General features: G+C 44.5%; 1 protein-coding gene across 6 annotated transcripts in view; it reads right to left on the bottom strand.

Annotated features, from left to right (window-relative positions):
* BICRAL (BICRA like chromatin remodeling complex associated protein) overlaps positions 1–24482 on the bottom strand; it is a 121629-nt gene that overhangs the window by 12767 nt on the left and 84380 nt on the right. For all 6 annotated transcript variants that reach the window (XM_063812427.1, XM_016955520.4, XM_054685827.2 and 3 more), the window contains 2 exons: positions 2986–3091; positions 1444–1544 (listed from right to left, as the gene is read on the bottom strand). In XM_063812427.1, coding sequence (XP_063668497.1) covers positions 1444–1544; positions 2986–3091 — 207 coding nt within the window. The remainder of the gene's footprint in view (positions 1–1443; positions 1545–2985; positions 3092–24482) is intronic.

The following is a 24482-nucleotide window of genomic DNA, read 5'->3' as shown; positions in this document are numbered from 1 at the left end:
TAGGATACACACTTTTAAGCTCCTGTTATATATAGTCCAGGTGTGTGATCTAACGAGGCATTTTTTACATCATGTTAAGGAAACAAATACGCCTTATCTCAGAACCTTAGAACTGAACAGATCCTTCACTGTGTATTCCAGGCAGTCCCACACTGCAGCAAGTTTCATTCAACCACTAATTGGTAGGTCTGATGGAAACGAAACTGTCTTAGTAAGCTGAAAACAAGAAATGTTTCCTTCCATTTTAGACTAGTAGTTTGAAATCTTTTAGGTTTAAAAGCCAAACTTGAAGTTATCAAATGTGCCCTGAAAATACGTACATCTATCATGTATCAAAAAAACAAACAAACAAAAAAAACTAGGCCAGGAGTGGTTGCTTAAGCCTGTAATTCTAGCACTTTGGTAGGCTGAGGTGGGAGAATTGCTTGAGCCCAGGAGTTTCAGACCAGCCTGGCCAACATGGCAAAACGTTTTCTCTTAAAAAAATATAAAAATATTAGCCAGGCGTGGTGGTGCGTGCCTGTAGTCCCAGCTACTCAGGAAGCTGAGGTGGGAGGATCGCATGAGCCCAGGTGATCGAGGCTTCAGTGAGCTGTGATCACACCACTGCAGCACAGTCTGAGTGACAGGGTGAGACCCCAACTCAAAACAAAACAAAAACAAAAACAAAAACAAAACAAAAAACCCAGCTGGACTAGACAGGGCACAGTGGCTCACGCCTGTAATCCAGGTACTTTGGGAGGCTGAGGTGGGTGGATGGCTTGGGCCCAGGAGTTTGAGACAGGTGTGAGCAACATGGCAAAATCCTATCTCTACAAAAAATACAAAAAAACAGCTGGGCATTGTCCTAGCTACCCAGAAGGCTGAGGCAGGAGGGTCACCTGAGCCTGGGAGGTCAAGGCTGCAGTAAGCTGTGATTGCACTACTGCATGCCAGCTTGGGTGACAGAGTGAGACCCTGTCTCAAACAAAAAACAAAAAGTTGGACTTTAAAAAGTGTCAAAGTTGGCTCAAAAGACCGTAGGGATGGCCTACTTCCTATACGCCTGGTTACTACTACAGAAAAAAAAAAAATCCCTCAGCATAACTAAGAAGAAGAGATTCGCTTTGATATAATAGTGAACGATATCACCTGGTAGTAAATGACATTTTTTGAGTGCCTAGTATGTACTAGCTGCTGGTATATTACTAACTCATGAGGAAATGATGGATTAATGAAGCACTGTAAACATGTCAGAAATAGAATAGACATTCATCTCAGAAACATAAACATAACAAGGCCCAGCCCACCAGGAAGGTCTTCAATGACCACCCTGTTGTGGGCACACAGGGGACTGGGTGGACTGTGCACACAAAGCTAGCCAGCAACCACAAAGATAACACGACTACATTTTCATTCAATTATGCCGAACATTAGGAAGAGGCTATGCCAATAGTTTTCTACCTGCACAGCTGGATGGCCAGGAGATGATCCAACTACTTTTTCCTGCTGTGGTTGTGCGGTTCCTAAGGACGCGGATATAACTTTGCTTCCAGAATCCTGCCCTATTAGAATTAATACATGAGACAGTGTTCAAAAGAAACAGTAAATTGGGTCCATCATATAACCCTAGAACCCAATGGGTACAGACAGTTGAGCATTCTGAAACGGGTTTCTTTATCATGGCTGCTTGCTGTGAAGAAGGAGGGCAGGGTAGTGCATTTACTTACAAGCTCTAAAGGAAGAGGTTATTAAAGCCTATTTAAGTAATAAATAAGTAAATAGTAATAAATAGAAGCTCCAAATGCTATAGTTTCAAATTAGTTATAGTCTGAAAAACAGGCCTCAAGCCAGTAATCTGTCGGCACTACAGAATCCCAAAATACAATTTAAGGAAAGGGAGGCCCAAAGAGGCAATTGACTGGGAATATTCAAGCTTTTTCTCTTTCTTGCCTTTTTTTTTTAAGTACTAATTGGGTACTGCAGATGTTCAAAGCCTTAGAAAAAACGGAAGACATAGTCCATAATATTTTCAGTCTGGGTGGAGAATTCCAAACATGCATGTAGAGAGCAACATGGGGATAATTTCAAAGTCACAAGTACTGTAAAATACCTTTTTTTTTTTTTTTTTTTTTTTTTTTGAGACAAGGTCTTGTTCTGTCGCCCAGGCTGGAGTGCAGTGGTGCAATCATAGCTCACTGCAGCCTCGACCTCCCAGGCTCAGGTGATCCTCCTGCCTCAGCCTCCTGGGTAGCTAGGACAATGCCCAGCTAGTACAGACAGGGTTTCACCATGTTGGCCAGGCTGGTCTTGATCTCCTGACCTCATGATCTGCCCGCCTCGGCCTCCCAAAGTGCTGGGATTACAGGTGTGAGCCACCGTGCCTGGCCTCAATTTATTGTTTCTAAGAAGTATTTTTTTTCCACATAATTTAATGTGTCATAATTTAGATAGAAGTGCTTGTTTTTCTTTTTGGTAGTATAAAAAATGATAGTACATCTTACAATTGATGCTATCTTAGTGGGTTTTTTTTTTTTTTTTTGAGACAGAGTCTCGCCCTGTCACCCAGGCTGGAATGCAGTGGTGTGATCTCAGCTCACTGCAAGCTCTGCCTCCCGGGTTCAAGCGATTCTCCTGCCTCAGCCTCCTGAGTAGCTGGGATTACGGGCGTGTGCCACCATGCCTGGCTAATTTTTGTATTTTTAGTAGAGATGGGGTTTCATCATGTTGGTCGGGCTGGTCTTAAACTCCTGATCTCAGGTGATCCACTCTCCTTGGCCTCCCAAAGTGCTGGGATTACAGGCGTGAGCCACCGTGCCCGGCCCAATGCTATCTTAGAGTTGATGCAACACAGTATATTATTTGCGGAAAGGATACAGAAAGAAAGGAATAATCGGAGTGGAGACGAGATTAAGCCAGAAAGCTTTCATGCAGAATGAGGGAGAAAAGTGAGAAGAGCATCCCATGGTGTTGGGAGGACAGGGACAAACTGAGGAAGCTCCTGACCTGGCAGTGTGGTGCTCAAGAGCCCAGGGATCTGTGCTTGCCTCAGGCCGTCTGTGGTCTTGGGAGCAGAAATGGGGGAAGTCTGATTCAGACATTTTTTCTGAGCCTGTGAAACATGACCAAGATGAAAACATTAATTTCATTTCTAAAGCTTTAACAGATTATTTTAAATACCAACCAAGCCTCTTCATGCCTCCCTGGTACCTTCAGGTTAGATTATAAACAAACCAAAAATTTAATAATTGTATTTTCTTATCACTTCAGGGGAACTGCAAAGTACATCCTTTAACAATCTGCAGGCACACTGAATTTTCCTGATGCCATTCAGTGGGGATGCTGAGTTGATACCAGGCTATTTTCTTGCTCCCGGGGCTGCTGTGTTTGTGGTACTCAGATGAAAAGGCTGCAGCTGGGAATTTCTACCCCCAGTAACCTTATATCCTGCCTGCTAGGATTATGATCCTGACTATCAGCTCCCATGTGGGGTCTGCACAGACTCCAAGCACCTGGTCAGGGACCAAGGGCCAACCCCAAATTTTTTGTCACCACACATTGTTTTGCTGTGTAGATGATATAAAGTATATTTCATCACTACCATCTGGTATATCTCTAGTTTGTGTTGTGTCAACATCAGGTGGCATGCAATTGAGAAATGAAAATCAATTTAATATTAGCCTGAGCAAAATATAATTAGAAAAATTAATCCAATGTTTAAATTGTTGTGTGTTTCTTTTCTATAAATGGGGAAGATGAAATGGATAATGTTTAAGAACTAAGTTCCTTTTAGTTCTTAAAAAAAACTTATGTTATCTCATAACGTATTTTATTATTATTATTTTTTTGCCATAGGGTCTCATTATGTTACCAAGGCTGGTCTCAAACTCCTGGGCTCAAGTGATCCTTCCACCCAAGTCTCCCAAGTAGCTGGGATTGTATGCATGCACCACCATGCCCAGCCTCTATAATACATTTTAAGTAAAAAGATAAAGGGCTTCTATTTATTTATTTATTTTGAGATGGAGTCTCTCTCTGTCGCCCAGGCTGGAGTGCAGTGGCACGATCTCGACTCACTGCAACCTCCGTCTCCCAAGTTCAATGGATTCTCCTGCCTCAGCCTCCTGAGTAGCTGGGATTATAGGTGCATGCCACCACGTCCGGCTAATTTTTCTATTTTTAGTAGAGACAGGGTTTCACCATATTGGCTGAGCTGGTCTCCTGACCTCAAGTGATCCATCCACCCTGGCTTCCCAAAGTGCTGGGATTACAGGCATGAGCCACCACACCCAGCCAATAAAGGGCTTTTAAATTACCCTCAGTTTTTTTTCCTTTTGAGACGGAATCTCACTCTGTCACCAGGCTGGAGTGCAGTGGTGCAATCTCGGCTCACTGCAACCTCCGCCTCCCGAGTTCAAGTGATTCTCCTGCCTCAGCCACCCAAATAGTGTGCCACCACGCCTGGCTATCTTTTGTATTTTTAGTAGAAACGGAGTTTCACCATGTTGGTCAGGATGGTCTCGAACTCCTCACCTTGTTATCCGCCTGCCTCAGCCTCCCAAAATGCTGGGATTACAAACGTGAGCCACCGTGCCCTACCTACCCTCAGTTTTTAATCCTCTGTGCCATTACTACTTCATAGTGCAGTAACTTTTCAGAGTTTTTTTCTTGTTTTTTTTTTTTGAAAGATGAAGTCGTGCTCCGTTGCCCAGGCTGGACTGCAGTGGCGTGATCTTAGCTCACTGCAACCTCCACCACCCAGGTTCAAGCGATTCTCCTGCCTCAGCCTCTCGAGTAGCTGGGATTACAGGCGCCCACCACCACACCTGGCTAATTTTTGTATTTTTAGTAGAGACGGGGTTTCACTGTGTTGGCCAAGCTGGTCTCCAACTCCTGACCTCAGGTGATCTGCCCACCTCAGTCTCCCAAAGTGTTGAGATTATAGGCGTGAGCCACTGCACCCAGCCTCTTCGGTTTTATATTATTTATACTATCTGTGGATTTAGAGTTTAGTCTAACCATCTGCACAGTGGACTTAACTATGACCTTGGCCTCAGCAAAATGTTCCCACCAACCATTCACATGTAAGTGCTCACATAGACCCTGGCAATGCCTGACCATTGACAAACTAAGCTTATTTATTTATTTATTTATTTATTTAATTTATTTATTGAGACAGGGTCTCACTCTGTCACCCAAGCTGGAGTGCACTGGTGTGATCTTGGCTCACTGCAACCTCTGCCTCCCAGGTTCAAGCGATTCTCTTGCTTCAGCCTCCCAAGTAGGTCTGACCATGCCTGGCTAATTTTTGTATTTTTTGGTAGAGACGAGATTTAACCATGTTGCCCAGGCTGGTCTTGAACTCCTGACCTCAAGTGATCCACCTGCCTTGGCCTCCCAAAGTGCTGGGATTATAGGCGTGAGCCACTGCATCCGACCCAACTAAACTTATGTTAACATTTCTGTTCTAGGCCGGGCGCAGTGGCTCATGCCTGTAATCCCAGCACTTTGGGGGGCCGAGATGGGCGGATCACGAGGTCAGGAGACAGAGACAATCCTGGCTAACTCGGTGAAACCCTGTCTCTACTAAAAATACAAAAAATTAGCTGGGCATGGTGGTGGGCGCCTATAGCCCCAGCTACTTGAGAAGCTGAGGCAGGAAAATGGCGTGAACCTGGGAGGCGGAACTTGCAGTGAGCCAAGATGGTGCCACTGCACTCCCGCCTGGCCGACAGAGTGAGACTGTCTCAAAAAAAAAAAAAAAAAAATCTGTTCCAAACAATTAATTATTTGGTTCTCTTTTGTAATATAAAAATGAAAAGGAGGCCAGATGTGGTGACTCATGCCTGTAATCCTGACACTTTGGGAGGCTGAGGTGGGAGGATCACTTGAGCCCAGGAAATTGAGATCAGTCTGGGCAACACAGGGAGACCTCATCTCTACAAAATTAAAAAATTAGCTGGATGTGGTGACACATGCCTGTGGTCTCAGCTACTTGGCGGTGCTGATGTGGGACAACTGCTTGAGCCCAGGAGGTTGAGGCTGAAGTGCAGTGATGAAGCCACTGTACTCCAGCCCAGGTGACAGAAGGTTATTAAAGAGGTGGACATGGTCACCTTTTTCATTCTTCCACTAGCAGGGAAGGGCGAAACTAAACTATTCCAGGCAATGAATTATTAGGAAGAAACCCACAAGGGGAAGGGTCAACGTGAAAATCTTCCAGTTTTACAACATGTCCCCTACAAGGTGACCCCATGATGTCCTACTGTAGTATGGGAAGTTCCCCATATGGTGGACACCTGGACAGGTGTCCTGTCCAGGCTTGAGCCACCAAGCCCAGCCGTGAGTACCTGCTTTATAATTAATTGTTTTGTCATTGTTTGTTTGTTTTGAGACAGGGTCTCACTCTGTGGCAATCCTGGGTCACTGCAACCTCTGCATCCTGGGCTCAAGGGATCCTCCCACCTCAGCCCGAGTAGCCGGGACTACAGGTGTGTGCCACCAAGCCTGGCTAGTTTTTTTATTTTTTGTAGAGATGGGGTTTTACCATGTTGCCCAGGCTGATCTCAAACTCCTGAGCTCAAGCAATCCACCTGCGTCGGCCACCTAAAGTGCGGGGTTATAGGCGTGAGCCACTGCTCCCGGCCATAATTAATTGTCAATGATACATTTATGTTTTATACATTTCCTGAATGTGTTCTATTTTACAATATAAAAGATTGAAAGAAAACAAAAATAATAATCTAATGTCAAAGCACGAAAATTTGCAATCGCTTGAGGATTTTATTTTTTTTGGAGATAGGGTCTTGCTCTGTCACTGAGGCTGGAGTGCAGTGGTGCAATCACAGCTCACCGTAGCCTTGACCTCCCAGGCTCAAGCCATCATCCCACCTCAGCCTCCAGGAGTAGCTGGGACTACAGGTATGCACCATCATGCCTGGCTAATTTTTTTTTTTTTGAGATGGAGTCTCACTCTGTCGCCCAGGCTGGAGTGCAGTGGTGTGATCTTGGCTCACTGCAACCTCTGCCTCCTGGGTTCAAGCTATTTTCTTTTTCTGTTTTCTGTTTTTTTTTTTTTTTTTTTTTTTGAGACAGAGTCTCATTCTGTCGCCCAGGCTGGAGTGCAGTGGCGCAATCTTGGCTCACTGCAAGCTCCGCCTCCTGGGTTCACGCCGTTCTCCTGCCTCAGCCTCCCGAGTAGCTGGGACTACAGGCGCCCGCCACCACGCCGGGCTAATTTTTTGTATTTTTAGTAGAGATGAGGTTTCACTGTGTGAGCGAGGATGGTCTCGATTTCCTGACCTCATGATCCGCCCGCCTCGGCCTTCCAAAGTGCTGGGATTACAGGCGTGAGCCACGGCGCCCAGAGAAGATTCAAGCAATTTTCTGCCTCAGCTTCCCAAGTAGCTAGGATTACAGGTGCCCGCCACCACACCCGGCTAATTTTTGTATTTTTAGTAGAGACAGGGTTTCACCATGTTGGTCAGGATGGTCTCGAACTCCTGACTTCATGATCCACCTGCCTCGGCCTCCCAAAGTGCTGGGATTACAGGTGTGAGTCACCGTGCCTGGCCAATGCCTGGCTAATTTTTAAATTTTTTTGTAGAGACGAGGTCTTCCTATGTTGCCCAGGCTGGTCTCGAACTCCTGGGCTCAAGAGATCCTCCTACCTCAGCCTCCCAAAGTGCTGGGATTATAGGCGTGAGCCACCGTGCCTGGCCAAAAATCAATACTTTTAATGTATCACATCAATATCGATAAGCTAAAGAAGAAAAATCCCATGATTATATCAACAGATGCAGAAAAAGTATTTGACAAAAAGCAACACCCATTTATGAAAAAAACTCTCAGCAAACTAGGAATAGAGGGGATCTTTCTCAATTTGATAAACATCTATAAAAAACCTACAGCTAATTTATGCTTTTTAAAAAGGTTTTGAGAGGTTTATTCATTGTTGTTTTTGTTTTCCCTAAGACAGGGTATCTGTTGCCCTGGCTGTAGTGTAGTGGCACGATCTTAGCTCACTGCAACCTCTGCCTCCCAGGCTCAAGTGATTCTCCCACCTCAGCCTCCTGAGTAGCTGGGACTATAGGCATGCGCCACTGTACCTGGCTAATGTTTCTATTTTCAGTAGGGATGGATTTTCACCATGTTGGCCAGTCTGGTCTGAAGTGATCTGCTCACCTCAGCCCCTCTAAGTGCGGAGATTAAAGGCATAAGCCACCAAGCCTAACTCATATTTAATGGCAAAAAACTTGAAGTTTTCCTGCTAAGATCAATAATAAGGCAAGGATGACCCTCTTGTCACTGCTTTTCAACATGTTATTGAAAGATGTAGCTAATGCAATAAGACAGAAAAGAAAATACACAACATGGTATTACTTGCCAGAGGGCAGATAAGAGCTAAAGTCCAGGGAAGAAGCACCCGCTACACACCCTCTAAAAGTGCCAAGCCTACCAGTAAAGCAGGTTGTCTACCCAGAGGGGTGCCTTTTTATACTTTGGCCCTGAGGGGCACTTTTTCCTAATTTGTACAAAGGCTCCAGATTGAGCAGCAGAGGCCCTGGAAAACTACTTCCTTGTGCCGCCCAGAAGACTACCCCTCCAGTCATGGTTTACTCAACCACAAGTGGCCTAATCAGACTCTCTGGAGAATTTGAAGCGGGGGTAAGGGATGGATATCAAGAGGCAGTGGTTCTCAAATTCAGGTTGCGTCAAGATCACCTGGAGAATTTCTGGGTTCCATCCACAAAGATCAATTCAGAAATCTAATGTGGGGTTTAGGAATCTATAACTCTTTATTTTATTTATTTATTTATTTAACTTATTTTTTATTTTTATTTTTTGAGCCGGAGTCTTGCTCTGTCGCCGAGGCTGGAGTGCAATGGCGCGATCTCAGCTTACTGCTACCTCCGCCTCCTGGGTTCAAGAGATTCTCCTGCCTCAGCCTCCTGAGTAGTTGGGATTACAGCCACCACGCCCGGCTAATTTTTGTATTTTTAGTAGAGATGGGGTTTCACCATGTTGGTCAGGCTCGTCTCGACCTCCTGACCTCGTGATGCGCCTGCCTCGGCCTCTGAAAGTGCTGGGATTACAGGTGTGAGCCACGACGCCTGGCCTAGGAATCTATAACTTTTTTTTTTTTTTTGAGATGGAGTCTCACTCTATTGCCCAGGCTTGAGTGCAGTGGCGCGATCTCGGCTCACTGCAAGCTCCGCCTCCTGGGTTCCCGCCATTCTCCTGCTTCAGCCTCCCGAGTAGCTGGGACTACAGGCACCCGCCACCACGCCAAGCTAATTTTTTTTTGGTATTTTTAGTAGAGACGGGGTTTCACCGTGTTAGCCAGGATGGTCTCTATCTCCTGACCTCGTGATCCACCCACCTCGGCCTCCCAAAGTGCTGGGATTATAGGCGTGAGCCACTGCGCCCGGCCAGGAATCTATAACTTTTTAAAGCTTTCCAGTTGATTCTGATGTATTGTTAAGTATTGGAAACCGGCGCACCTGCCAGTGGCTGTTAAATGCTTGGTTTGGAATAATGTAAAGATAGCCTGGGGCAATCATTTTAGTCCAGGAGAACAAGGAGGGAGAACAATGAAGGGGAGGTAAAAGGCCATGCTGTCGTGAAGAGGCCCAGAGAGCAGCAGAGAACCTGAATTCTTGCCCTCATAAGGTGCTACACTATACTTCCTGGACTTGGGCTCATTCACAAAACACATTCTCCCAAACATGTTACGGGGAGTTTCTGATAGCTGCAATCCAAAGTCCCTTGATGAGCCATTTGAGTAACCACTGTGTACACAGCACTGTGGTAATCACAGAGAAGGCAGGCTGGGCGCTGTGGCTCACGCTTATAATCCCTCCGGAGGCTGAGACAGGAGAATCGCTTGAACCCGGGAGTCGGAGGTTACAGTGAGCCGAGATCGCACCATTGCACTCCAGCCTGGGTGACGACTGAAACTCTGTCTAAAAAAAAAAAGAAAAACAAAAAAAAAAAACAAAAACAAACCCAAAAAACAAAAAACAGAGAAGGCAGCCGAAGGATACCAAACAGTCTTTATCTCAAATTTGCCACCCAAGAAACACACAGGCTCACAGAAACATGATAGATCAGTGTGTTATAATTATGGTGCCCAGCCTCAACTGGAATCCAACCCCACAGCTGTCCAGTAATCCTTTTTTTCCCTTTAGTCAGCTCTTTTGAATGCTATTTCATTATAAGCAAACCTATAAGCTAGATAACTTTCTACCATGAAAGCTACAATCTTACCCTTTCCCACCTTCTCATGCTACAATAGAAGAGGTGTCCCTCCTCTGTCTACAAAGAATCCTAGCAATGCTCTAGAATGAATGTCTTTCTCCTTCTCATCAGCTGTGAAAAAAGCTCATCTTTCACTACAAAAATAATTCCCTTAATCCCACACATCCTCATAGCTATTGCTCTTCAGTTACTTTCATTTATCTGACAGCTGTCTATGCTCATGAGCATACCTCCTGCTCTCTCCTTAGTCTGTTGCCATCTGGCTTCTGCATCTACCATTCCACAGAAACAAGTCATACCAACCAGCAGCCTCCCAGTTGTTAAATCTATCAGAACGCCCACTCCTTACCTTCCTTCTCAGTGTGCATCACTGTGGATCTTCTTTCCTGCCTGCAACATCCTCTTTCCTTTTTTTTTTTTTTTTTTTTTTTTTGAGATGGAGTCTTGCTCTGTAGCCCACGCTGGAGTGCAGTGGCGTGATCTCGGCTCACTGCAAGCTCCGCCTCCCGGGTTCACGCCATTCTCCTGCCTCAGCCTCCCGAGTAGCTGGGACTACAGGCACCCGCCACCACGCCTGGCTAATTTTTTGTATGTTTAGTAGAGATGGGGTTTCACCGGGTTAGCCAGAATGGTCTTCATCTCCTGACCTCGTGATCTGCCTGCCTCGGCCTCCCAAAGTGCTGGGATTACAGGTGTGAGCCACCGTGCCCGGCCCATCCTCTTTTCTTAGCCTAAATGTTGAGGTGCTGTGGGGTTCTCCTCTGGCTGTTTTCTACTCTATCTATATGCTCTCCTTGGTCCATTTCCTCCACTCCCATTGCTTCAGTTGAAATTTATATGCTGGCCAGGCGCGGTGGCTCATGTCTGTAATCCCAGCACTTTAGGAGGCCGAGGCGGGCGGATCACAAGGTCAGGAGTTAGAGACCAGCCTGACCAACATGATGAAACCCCGTTACTAAAAAAAAAAAAAAAAAAAAAATTAGCCAGGCATGGTGACGTGCGCCTGTAATCCCAGCTACTCAGGAGGCTGAGGCAGGAGAATCACTTCAACCAGGGAGAAGGAGGTTGCAGTGAGCCGAGATTGCGCTATTGCACTCGCCTGGGTGACAGAGTGAGACTCTGTCTCAAAAAAAAAAAAAAAAAAAAAGAAATTTATATGCTGATTAATCCCATTTCAGCTCATATTTCAGTGTTCAGCTTCAGCATATATAGCTGTGTATCATATAATTTGGCTGTCCTACAGGTACCTCAAACTTGACAAACATACCCTAAACTCAGTAACTTCCCTTCAAATCCAAATCTCTCCCCATTTTTCTAACTCAGCGAACCTGTGTGTCACTGTCAGAAACCTGTAAGTCATCCTTATCCTTCCACTATGCCCAATCAATCACAAGTTCTATCTAACCTAGTTGTCTCAAATCCATTCATGTCTCATCATCTTTCCTATACTGCTAGTGTAGGTCTACTTCATGCTTAGATTACAACACTGGCTCTTATCATGGCATCCAAGACCTACATGGTTTGTGCTCACCTTTCCCACCTAACACCCTACTCGCCTCACCTGAACGTGTTTTCCTTTCCCCACAGCACCATGGTCTCTTTTCTCTCCAGGCTCTGCACTTGCTGTTTCTATTTCATGGAACATTCTTCACCCAGATCCTCTCTGCCTGGGTAACTCTCAGAGAACACCACCTCAGGAAACCTTCCCTGACCATCCCAACTGGGTTAGAGGCTCCTTTTCGGAGCCCACACTCTGGACTACTCCTAGCAGCACACTTAAAATACTGTGTTACCTGGGCGCGGTGGCTCACGTCTGTAATCCCAGCACTTTGGGAGGCCGAGGCAGGCAGATCACGAGGTCAGGAGTTCGAGACCAGCCTGGCTAACATGGTAAAACCCCGTCTCTACTAAAAAAATACAAAAAATTAGCCAGGTGTGATGGTGGGCGCCTGTAGTCCCAGCTACTCGGGAGGCTGAGGCAGGAGAATGGCATGAACCTGGGAGGCGGAGCTTGCAGTGAGCCAAGATTGTGCCACTGCACTCCAGCCTGGGTGACAGAGCTAGACTCCATCTAAAAAAAAAAAAAAAAAATACTGTGTTCTGACTGTTGGCTTATCTGTCTGTCTGGGATACATTGTTATATGTCTGGGGCTGGCGTGTGGTAGGTACTCAAATACTGTTTGATGAATGAATCAATGTAGAAAACATTTAATAATGTAAGTGGTTATGTACCTAGTGGGGTGTACAAATAAAAAGTATAATAGGAAGAGATCAGTGAAGGGACTGAAAAACCTTCACTTTTTCTAGGGGCTTTGGGTGGGACCCTGAAGGAGGGGAAGAATTTAAACAGGGAAGGAAAGGACATTCAATGTATACCCATCAACAAAGGCCTGAGCACACAATGAGTCTGGCCTATTCGTGGGAAAAACAGGGGATCAGCCTGGTGGAAGTGGAGGGTTTCTGACTAGAGAACCCTGACTGCCAGGTTGGAGATTTGTGCTTTCTCCCGTGGGAATGAGAAGCTCCCTGATGATTTGGTTCAAATATTTTAGGAGGATGAATGTGGAAATCTGCCTTCTTTAGGAAGAGGACGAAAGCAGATTAATCACCTAGATAATTGTTGCAGCTGTCTAATTAGGAGGCGTTAGGGTTGCAATGGGCTTTGGAAATCAGGTAGCACAGTGCTTCTGTATCCTGGCTGCACTTTAAAATCACTTGGGGAGCTTTTGAAAAATGCTGATGCCTAAAGCCCTTTCTCCAGACTATTTAAGTCAGAATTTATGTGGGTGAGGCTCAGGCATCCACAGTTTTAAAAAGCTCCCCAGGTAATTCTATTGCACAGCTAGAGTTCCTCATTTTAGAAAAGACAAAACTAGGGCTCAGAGAGTTTAAGATACAAGCTTAGCTCAGAAACCACTCGCTGGCAGAGTGGTACCTATGACTGAACTGGAACTGCTGATTCACCTCCTGTTTTTCTGTTATATTCTAGTCTCTCTTAAAGCCTACCTTGGGGTATGGATGTAGAAAAGGAGAAAAATGGGAAGCAGTGTGGTATAGATAACTAACAGGTAAAGTTAGCCTTTATGAGTAATTTGTCCAAGCTCTGAACCCCCATATTCTCTGCTGTGACGTGGGAACAATAATGCTACATGTAGCTCCAACGTAATTAGAAATAGTGTGTGGAGCCCCAGCACTGTTCTTGTTAGTAATATGATTAGTATTTTCATTGTTATTGGAGAGAATGGATAGGAGACATTTTCAAATCATTTATTGGATTTGGTAATTCATTAAAGGCATAGAAGGAGAAGAAGAAAACAAGAACATCTAGATTTTTAAGTCCAGACGTCTGAAAATATAACGGTTCCACATAAGGAAGGCAGGCTGAGCTAGAAGGGGGATAGGGAAGTAGGGAGGGGCAGAGCGGGACTAGAAACTTCAGCAAAAATTCAGAGCGATTGGCAGGGCAGCGTGGCTCACGCCTGTAATCCCAGCACTTTGGGAGGGTGAGATGGGAGGATCACAAGGTCAGGAGTTCGAGACCGGCCTGGCCAATATGGTGAAACCCCATCTCTACTAAAAAATACAAAATTAGCCAGGTGTGGTGGCGCGTGCCTGTAGTCCCAGCTACTCAGGAGGCTGAGGCAGGAGAATCGCTTGAACCCGGGAGGTGGAGGTTGCAGTGAGCCAAGATCGTGCCACTGATGATCTCGGCCCACTGCAACTTCTGCCTCCTGGGTTCAAGCTATCTTGTGCCTTAGCCTCCTGAGTAGGTGGTATTATACAGGCATGCCCCACCACACCTGGCTAATTTTTGTATTTTTAGTAGAGACGAGGTTTCACCATGTTAGCCACGCTAGTCTTGAACTCCTGACCTCAAGTGATCCACCCGCTTCGGCCTCCCAAAGTGCTGGGATTACAGGTGTGAGCCACTGCGCCCTGCCTGCTCTCAATAAAATTTGAATCTACGAAATCCTTTAGTGATCCAAAGAGATTTGGGGCCAGGTGCGGTCTCTACTAAAAATACAAAAATTAGCCAGGCATGGTGGCAGGCGCCTGTAATCCCAGCTACTAGGGGGTGCTGAGGCAGGAGAATCGCTTGAACTGGGAGGTGGAGGTTGGAGTGAACTGAGATTGCACCACTGCACTCCAGCCTGGGTGACAAAGCAAGACTCCATCTCAAAAAACAAAAACAGGCAGGGTGCGGTGGCTCATGCCTGTAATCTCAGCACTTTGGGAGGCTGAGGCGGGCGGGTCACGAGGTCAGGAGATCGAGACCATCCTGGCTAACACGGTGAAACCCTGTCTCTACTAAAAATACAAAAAATTAGCGGGTGTGGTGGCACATGCCTGTACTCTCAGCTACTTGGGAGGCTGAGGCAGGAGAATCGCTTGAACCCGGGAGGCAGAGGTTGCAGTGGGCCAAGATTGCACCATTGCACTCCAGCCTGGGTGATAGAGCGAGACTCTGTCTCAAAAACAAACAAACAAACAAAAAAGAACAAAAATAAAGAGATTTGTCTGAGTGTTATGGCTCGTGCCTGTAATCCTATTTGGAAGGCTGAGGTGGGAGAATCACTTGAGCCCAGGAGTTCAGCTTGGACAACATAGCGAGACCCCATCTCTAATAAATAAATAATAGAGAAATTTGGACCTATACTAATTTGTTTACTTTTGTTTGATAGATTATTTTAAATTGTCTCCTTAGCAACTGACTTTTGAATTTTAATCCACTTACAAGAAAGTGTAAATCCTGTAAATCACTCTCTGCACAAAAAGACTTAGTTCACAGGCTCCTTCGAGAATGGCTGATTCCAGGTTTGAGGCAAGGTAATCTAAGGCAGTCCTACAGTGTCTTGTGACACAAAGCAAGGAAGTGTTCAGAGGAGGTGAAGACATGTCAAAAGTATAGGAGCCAGCTCAAACAGGCTTCCATTGATCAAATTTGGGACAATTTAAGCATCAAAAAGAATGAGGAACACAATAAATTACAATATATTAAATACAGAAATAATACATTAAATACAGAAAGAATACATGATCTCTTAGAGATATGTGTTAAAATATGACAGATAAACTGATATGATGGGTGAGCTTCAAAATCATACCAGGCAGGGGCAAAGGGGGTGGGGATGTGGATGAAACAAGAGCAGCTATGAGTGGTAAATACTCAAGCTGAGGGAGTATGGGGGCTCATGACAGTGCTTTGTTTACTTTGTGTTTAAAATTCCTCATAATAAAAAGTTCTAAAAAACAAACATAAAAAATCCTGGGCTGGGCCTGGTAGGTCACATCTGTAATCCCAGCACTTTGGGAGGCTGAGGTGGGAAGATCGCTTGACCCCAGGAGTTAGAGCCAGCCTGGGTAACATAGCAAGACCCCAGCTCTATTTTTTAAAATAATAACAATAATTTTAAAAATCCTAACAACAACAATAATGATCCCTATGAGTTCACAGTGCTACTCAAAAAAAAATGGGAAGGAGAGGAAGAAAAAGCTCTTTTTTTTTGGAGACAGAGTCTCACTCTGTTGCCCAGGCTGGAGTGCTACAGTGTAATGGCACAATCTCAGCTCACTGTAACCTCTGCCTCCCAAGTTCAAGTGATTCTCCTGCCTCAGCGTCCCGAGTAGCTGGGACTATAGGCACACGCCACCACACCTGGCTAATTTTTGTATTTTTAGTAGAGACAGGGTTTCGCCATGTTGACCAGGCTGGTCTTGAACTTCTCTGACCTAGGTAATCCGTTATTTATTTTTTTGAGACAGAGTCTCGCTCTGTCACCCAGGCTGGAGTGCAGTGGTGCAATCTCAGCTCACTGCAACCTCTGCCTCCCAGGTTCAAGTGATTCTCCTGCCTCAGCCTCCCACGTAGCTGGGATTACAGGCATGCACTACCACACCCGGCTAATTTTTGTATTTTTAGTAGAGATGGGGTTTTGCCATGTTGGCCTGGCTGGTCTCAAACTCCTGACCTCAAGTGATCTGCCCGCCTCTGCCTCCCAAAGTGCAGGGATTACAGGTGTGAGCCACTGTGCCTGGCCAAAAAAGCTCTTCTTTCTGGAAAAATCCCAGGCAATAAATATAGATAGGATACTACAATTATAAAATCATTATTTTGTGACTATCAATATAATATTCAGGTGAGAGGCATCAAAGGGTGAGAGGCTGAGAAACAGAATAGTCACATGGTCTATCCTGGAGATCATTTCTTCTTTACAAAGGGAACAAGACACCTTTGAGACCCTTGCGGAGAAATCTGGGAGAGGCCACTTAACCAAGTGCCCACACTCAGCATCACCATGAATGGGACAAACCAACATGTGTCTTGCCCAAACCGTTTAGCCTGATGAAGTCGAGTCATGAGGAAACATACTTCCAGTCAGACAAGTCCAGTCAGACAAGGCCACTCTAGAAGACAACTGATCAGTGCTGTTACAGACTAAAGAGATGTGACAACTAAATGAAATCAGTGCTCTCTGGATTCTAAAGTGAAAAACTGTTTTTGTAAAGGGCGTTATTAGGCCAAATGGAAGAAATTTGATATAATTGTATTAAAAGGTCCTTGTTCCTAGGAGACACCTGCTGAAGTATTTAGGGATAAAAAGTTGTGATGTTTGCAGAGTACTTTCAAATGGTTAAGAGAAAAAAGTATATAAATAAAGTATAAACGTGTGTGTGTACATACACATAGAGAGAGACTATAGACATTTAGCACCAATAAAGCAAATACTGCAAAACAGAAATGACTGGTGATACCACGTGAATGTATTCACTGTACTCTTCCAATTTGTCCATGGGTTTGAAAGTTTTCCCAATACAAAAGTGAGGAAGGAACTTAAGCTCACACCATAAAAGCTGGTTTCACTGGTTGCCTGATGGCAACTGGGTGGCTGGGCAACGAGACGAGGAGGGAAACTCTTCATTGTAGCACACATCTTTCTGTACCATTTGATTTTTCTTTTTTTTTTTTTTTTTTGAGATGGAGTCTTGCTCTGTCACCCAGGCTGGATTGCAGTGGTGCAATCTCAGCTCACTGCAACCTCCACCTCCCAGGTTCAAGGAATTCTCCTGTCTCAGCCTCCCGAGTAGTTGGGACTACAGGCGCCTGCCACCACATCCGGCTAATTTTTGGATATTTAGTAGAGACAGGGTTTCACCTTGTTGGTCAGGCTGGTCTTGAACTCCTGACCTCAGGTGATCTACCTGCCTCGGCCTCCCAAAGTGCTGGGATTACAGGCGTGAGTCACCATGCCCGGCCCCATTTGATTTTCTGAACCAAGTTAATGTATTATCTATATTAAAAACAATATTATATTTATATTTAAAAACATAGTCATCTCTAACATTAACCATTTATAGTATCAAAACCTGCTGAATTACATTTCCACAAATATACAAACGCCAAAATCCTTCGGTAATTATATTTGTTTGTTACAACATTCTATAAAGTAATTTATATAGAAATATTACACAGAAAAACTGAGTGCAGTGGCTTACACCTGTAACCCCAGCACTTTGGGAGGCCGAGGCAGGCAGATCACCTGAGGTCTGGAGTTCGAGACCAGCCTGGCCAAAATGGCAAAACTCTGTCTCTACTAAAAATACAAAAAAATTAGCCAGGCATGGTGGCACACGCCTGTAGTCCCAGCTACTCGGGAGTCTGAGGCAGGAGAATCGCTTCAACCCGGGAGGCGGAGCTTGCAGTGAGCCGAGATAGTGCCATTGCACTCCAGCCTGGGCGGTAGAGTGAGACTCCATCTCAAAAAAAAAAAAGAAAAGAAATATTACATAGAAACTACACAGAGGACCAGGCACAGTGTCTCACACCTGTAATCCCAGCACTCTGGGAGGCCGAGGCGGGTGGAGTACTAGGTCAGGAGTTTGAGACCAGCCTGACCAACATGGTGAAATCCCATCTCTACTAAAAATACAAAAATTAGCTGGGTGTGGTGGCAGGCGCCTGTAATCTCAGCTACTCAGGAGCCTGAGGCAAGAGAATTGCTTGAACCCGGGAGGCGGAGGTTGCAGTGAGCTGAGATTGTGCCACTGCACTCCAGCCTGGGCAACAGAGCGAGACTCCATCTCAAAAAAAAAAAAAAAAAAAAAAAGAAACTACATAGAAAGCAAATAATTTCTGTGTTTCTGGGTGTCCCGGGAATTTAAATGGTAGCTGACCTAAATACTACTATTTCAACTAATTGTGTACCCAAGGGTACGTTCCTTAATTTTAATAAACCTGGGGTTTCACTTGTTCCTGAAAACTTATAGCGGAAACACACTTGAACACCTGAAATAATGCAACTGACCTAGTTCCCAGTGCTTTTTGGCATAAAAAGTCAGCTGCTTTGAAGCTGCTAGTGTAGGCTTCTTTTTACCTTTGAATAACTGAAACTTTTGGGAGTCAGAGAGAAAGAGGTATTTTTCTCCCCCCTCCCTTTGAAGCATTATTTATTATATAGCAAAGAAGAAAAGGAAATGACCATGCTATGGATGATTGCTTAATTAATTATAATAAACATAAAGCTGATCAATACATACATATATAAAATGATCCTCAAGTTCTATCATTAAGTGAAAACGTCTATGGCGTGTTGCAGGTAAGTATGTGTATGCACTATGTGTGCTTGTCTATGCAGAGGATAGCTCTGGGGGAATACAAAGAACCTACAGTGAGGCTTCTGGAAGGAAACTGGAGGTTGGGGAAAGACTTGTTTTTCACTCTAGACTACTTTGGAACTGTTTTACATTCTTACTAATTAACTGCACATTTTTTGTTTCTTTATGTTTCTTTGTTTTCTGAGACAGGGTCTCGCTCTGTCACCCAGGCTATAGCGCAGTGGTGCCATCACCCTCAGTGCAGCCTTGACGTTCCCGGACTCAGATGGTCCATCTCAGCCTCCCAAGTAGCTGGGACTACAGGTGCACACTACCACACTCACCTAATTTTTGTATTTTTTGTAGAGACAGTGTTTCACCATGTTACCTAGGCTGGTCTGGAGCTCCTGAGCTCAAGCAATCTGCCCCCCTCGCTTGCTGGGAAGTGCTGGGATTACAGGCATGAGACACCACAACCAGCCCCAAGTAACTTTTGAACACAGTATGTTGACTGTAAACACTTAGGCTAAACACAGAACTGTAAACCAATAGTAAAGTCTAATTAATAGTTTTTTTTTTTTTTACAATGGTTTAAAACATGGATTAGCCATTCTAAGACTATTTTCTGTATATTCTAGGATTGAACAAGTAAGTAAATAAACATGGTGGAGCTGGCTTTCTCACTGTTAGAAAAGGGAGTTACAGGCCAGGCATGGTGGCTCACGCCTGTAATCCCAGCACTTTGGGAGGCTGAGGTGGGTGGATCACCAGAGGTCAGGAGTTTGAGACCAGCCTTGCCAACATGGTAAAACCCTGTCTCTACTAAAAATATAAAAATTAGCCAGTTGTGGTGGCGCATGCCTGTAATCCCAGCTACTTGGGAGGCTGAGGCAGGCGAATAGCTTGAACCCGGGAGGCAGAGGTTGCAGTGAGCAGATATTGTGCCATTGCACTCCAGCCTGGACGGCAGAGTGAGACTCTGACTCAAAAAAAAAAAAAAAAAAGATAAAAGGGTAGAGGGGAAGGAAAGGGAGTTACAAATATACAAATATGGAAAAGAGAGAGACTTGGATGAATTCTGTAGTCATGGATTAGAATTGGAACTATCAATATGAACTCACAGCTTTTAATATAGATTCACAGAAATGTAAATACCTATAGGCGTTGGGTGTATAAATATACATATTTTCCAACTGAAATGACCTTAGTAGCAATGAACACACATAATGCTTAGACCTTGGTTTCTAAATATTGTTCTCCACTAGAAGGAACAAGCCTTCTTAAAAAAATAGTTGATGGTAGGGCAGGAGCAGGGAAATTAAAAGATAAACACAGAACATTTGTTTTGCCAGAAATTGAAGGAAGTGCTCAAAGCATGATGGAAACATGTCAGAACGATGAGCAGCCAATTTGGAGGGGCACCCACTTGCCAAATGTGGGTAGACTTGAGCATTAAAATAAATTATTGTATAATTATTTTATACAATATATTTTATACAATTATAGTCAGTTTATAACCCACTGACTATAAATAATCTAAGAATTCACACATAAAGAAAAAGGTAAAGGGAAGAAAAGGAAAAGCTGTTCCTTAAATTAGAATGCTACTAGTAAGCACAGAACAAATGAAGGAATTAGAAAGTCTCTATTTCGAGGCCATGATAGTAATAGCTCTGTAATAACTGATTCAATCAGGAATCATCAATGGAAACTTAAATTATCATGTGCAAGTTTGATGAGAAACTGGATGCCTACAGAGTTTCAAATTATCTTCTGGAAGATTCTAATTAATGACAAAAGGAAAAACAGTGGAGAAACCTGAAAGACAACATCTTATGCAAGTGTTCAAGGTGAGATCACCAGCAATGGGACAAATTCACATCCTGAGCACTGAGGACACCTCACTTCTGTGGCAATCCTGTTAAAAATATACTGAATCTAATCATGAGGAAACATCAGAGAAACCCAAATTGAGAGACATTATAGAAAATAATTGGTTTGGCTGGGTGCCATGGCTCATGCCTATAATACCAGCACCCCGGGAGGCCGAATCAGGCAGATCACCTGAGGTCGGGAGTTCGAGACCAGCATGGCCAACATGGAGAAACCACGTCTCTACCAAAAATACAAAATTAGCTGGGCGTGGTGGTGCATGCCTGTAATCCCAGCTACTTGGGAGGCTGAGGCAGGAGAATGGCTTGAACCTGCGAGGCAGAGGTTGCGGTGAGCTGAGATCGCACCATTGCACTCCAGCCTGGGCAACAAAGAGCGAAACTCCGTCTCATAATAATAACAATAATAATAATAATTGGTTTGCACTCTTCAAAAATATTAATAGCATGAAAGACAAAGAACGACTGAGGAACTGTTGCAGATTTTAAAATCTGACAATGAAATGAGATAGTGATCCTGGGTGGATCCTGGACCATAAAAACCAAAACAAATTGGGAGGCTGAGGCGGGCAGATCACCTGAGTTCAGGAGTTTGAGACCAGCCTGGCCAACACGGAGAAACCCTGTCTGTACTAAAAATACAAAAATTAGCAGGGTATGGTGGCAGGCAGCTATAATCCTAGCTACTCAGGAGGCTGAGGCAGGAGAATTGCTTGAACCCAGGAGGTGGAGGTTGCAGTGAGCCGAGATCATACCACTGCACTCTAGCCTGGACGATAGAGCGAGACTCTGTCTCAAAAACAAACAAACAAAAACAAAACAAAACAAAACAAAGCTGCATGCCGGGGCATGAGCCTGTAGTTCCAGCTACTCAGGAGGCTGAGGTGGGAGGATTGCTTGAGCTCAAGAGTCTAGCCTGGGCCGGGCGCGGTGGCTCATGCCTGTAATCCCAGCACTTTGGGAGGCTGAGGCAGGTGGATCACGAGGTCAGGAGGTCACCTGGCTAACATGGTGAAACCCCGTCTCTACTAAAAATACAAAAAACTAGCCAGGCATGGTGGCGGGTGCCTGTAGTCCCAGCTACTCGGGAGGCTGAGGCAGGAGTATGGCGTGAACCCGGGAGGCAGAGCTTGCAGTGAGCTGAGATCGGGCTACTGCACTCCAGCCTGGGCAACAGAGCGAGACTTCATCTCAAAAAAAAAAAGACAGTCTAGCCTGGGTAACATAGCAAGATCCCATCTCTAAAGAAAAAACACCAAAACACCAAAACCAAAACCAAATAATTTGTTTTCTCTTGTGCTTTCAGTGACATTTCTGGGAGAACTGACTAAATCTGAGTAAGGTCTACAGATTAGTTATAGTATTGTAATAATGCTGATTTCTTAATGTTCATTACTGTACTGTGGTTATGTAGGAGAATGCCCCTGCTGTTACAAATACACATTGAGGTAATTAGGAGTCAAGAGGCATAAGCATCAGGTCTGTAATTTACTCTGAAAAGTGTGTGTGTGTATGTTTGTGTGTGTGTGTTTGTATATGAGAGAGAGAGACAAAGGGAGAGAAAAGATTTCAGGAATCTTGGTGAAGGGTATATGACAATTCTTTGTAGTAATCTTGTAACTTTAACTTTTCTGTAAGTCTGATGTTATTTCAAACATACACACACACACACACACACACACACGCCCCTTTGATATCTTTGAAACCAAAACAAATAAACTGAACATCCTTAATCATAAGCAATCTTTGTTTCCTTAGGATTCTTAGTGAAATTAGTAAGTCAAAGGTATATGGTTTAAAAAATTGATATATATAAATATATATATAAATACATACATATTATATATATATTTTATATATATATATATATAAAATATATATACTTTTTTGAGATGGAGTCTCTCTCAGTCTGTTGCCCAGGCAGGAGTGCAGTGGCATGATCTTGGCTCACTGCAACCTCCGCCTCCCAGGTCCAAGTGATTCTCCTGCCTCAGCCTCCTAAGTAGCTGGGACTACAGGCGTGTGTCACCACACCCAGCTAATTTTTGTATTTTTAGTAGAGACAGGGTTTCACCATGTCAGCCAGGCTGGTCTTGAACTCCTGGCCTCAAGCGATCTGCCCACCTTGGCCTCCCAAAGTGCTGCGATTACAGGCATGAACCACAGCTCCTGGTCGATATATATATTTAAAAGATTGATACTGGCTGAGCACAGTGGCGAATGCCTATAATCCCGACACTTTGGGAGGTCGAGGCGGGCAGATCACTGGAGCCCAGGAGTTCGAGACCAGCCTGGGCGACATGGTGAAACCCTGCCTATCAAAAAAATACAAAAATTAGTTGGGCATGGTGGCTTGCACCTGTGTTCCCAGCTACTTGGGAGGCTGAGGTGGAAGGATCACTTGAGGCTGGGAGGCGGAGGCTGCAGTGAGCTGAGATTTCGCCACTGCATGCTAGCCTGGGCAACAGAGACTGCCTCAAAAAAAAAAAAAAAGATTTTGAAATATGTTGACATATATAAACAGAAGTTTTTGAATCCTTCTGAATGTGGAGGAGGAGAAAGGCAGGGGAAATGCAGGACTGAGGGGTCGAAAGTAGGGTAAGGCATGGGTCCTCCCAGATGAGAAGAAGAGGAGCTGGAACTATGGAGCATGCTCAGAATGAGTGGGAACCAAATGATGGAGCCGTCGAAGGATCAGCAGATGACAGTGAAGGACTAAAGCTCATGACCACTTGAGATTCTTTTCAGAAACATAATCCTTATGTGGTTTACCAATTGCCCACAGTAATTAATCTGCATAACAGTATAGTAAGAGCAAGCTCAGGTCAGGTACTTGGTCAAATGAGAGTGCCTCGATCTCTCCCTTTATGTGCTTCCCTCTGCTGCAGGCCAGTTACCCACTACTGAGTCACACTGAGTCCCTGAGCCTTTCCTGTTGGCAACCAAGAAGCAGCTACCACATCTTCAACAAGTCCACAGTCACATGTCCTAATACCCTGGTATACAATGTAAATATATAATCTAAAATAAGCTTTCATTTTAAATGCCCATAATGAATTTAATTAAGTATAAATACAAGCTCCTATGGAGTATTTGCTATTTGCCAGGGTCTATGTCTAAGTGCTTTGTATAGATTATCTCATTTCACCCTCCTGATAACTCCATGGGATGGCAGTATCATTATCCCCATTTCACTGATGAAGACAATTAAGTCTAGAATGGTAAGTTAACTTTTTCCATGTCATAAAGCTTAGATTCAAACTCAAGAGTCTAACTCCAGAGTCTCCACTCTACAATGCTACACTGGATAAAAAATTTTAAGAAGAAAAAAGGTCGGGTGTGGTGGCCTGTAATCCCAGTACTTTGGGAAGCCAAGGCCAGGGGATTTCTTGAGCCCAGGAGTTCAAGACCAGCCTGGGCAACATGGCGAAACCCCAAATCTACAAAAAATACAAAAAACTAGTTAGGTGTGCTGGTACGTGCTTGTAGTCCCAGCTACCTGGGAGGCTGAGGTGGGAAGATCATCTGAGCCCAGTAGGTTGAGGCTGCAGTGAGCTATGATTGCGCCACTGCCCTCCAGCCTAGGCGACAGAGTGAGACCCCCTACCCCCGCCCCCTGGCAAAAAAGAAAATCGAGAAAAAAGATAACCAGTCATAAGTGTAAAAAAAAATTTTTTTTTTTTGAGACAGGGTCTCACTCTATCACCCAGTGCAGTGGTACAATCATGGCTCACTGCAGCCTCAACCTCCCATGCTCAA

This window comes from Pan troglodytes, chromosome 5, assembly GCF_028858775.2.
Source record: "Pan troglodytes isolate AG18354 chromosome 5, NHGRI_mPanTro3-v2.0_pri, whole genome shotgun sequence".
Taxonomy (NCBI): Eukaryota; Metazoa; Chordata; class Mammalia; order Primates; family Hominidae; genus Pan; species Pan troglodytes.
Note: the sequence above shows the minus strand (reverse complement) of the source record. Positions and strands in the feature narration are given on the sequence as shown.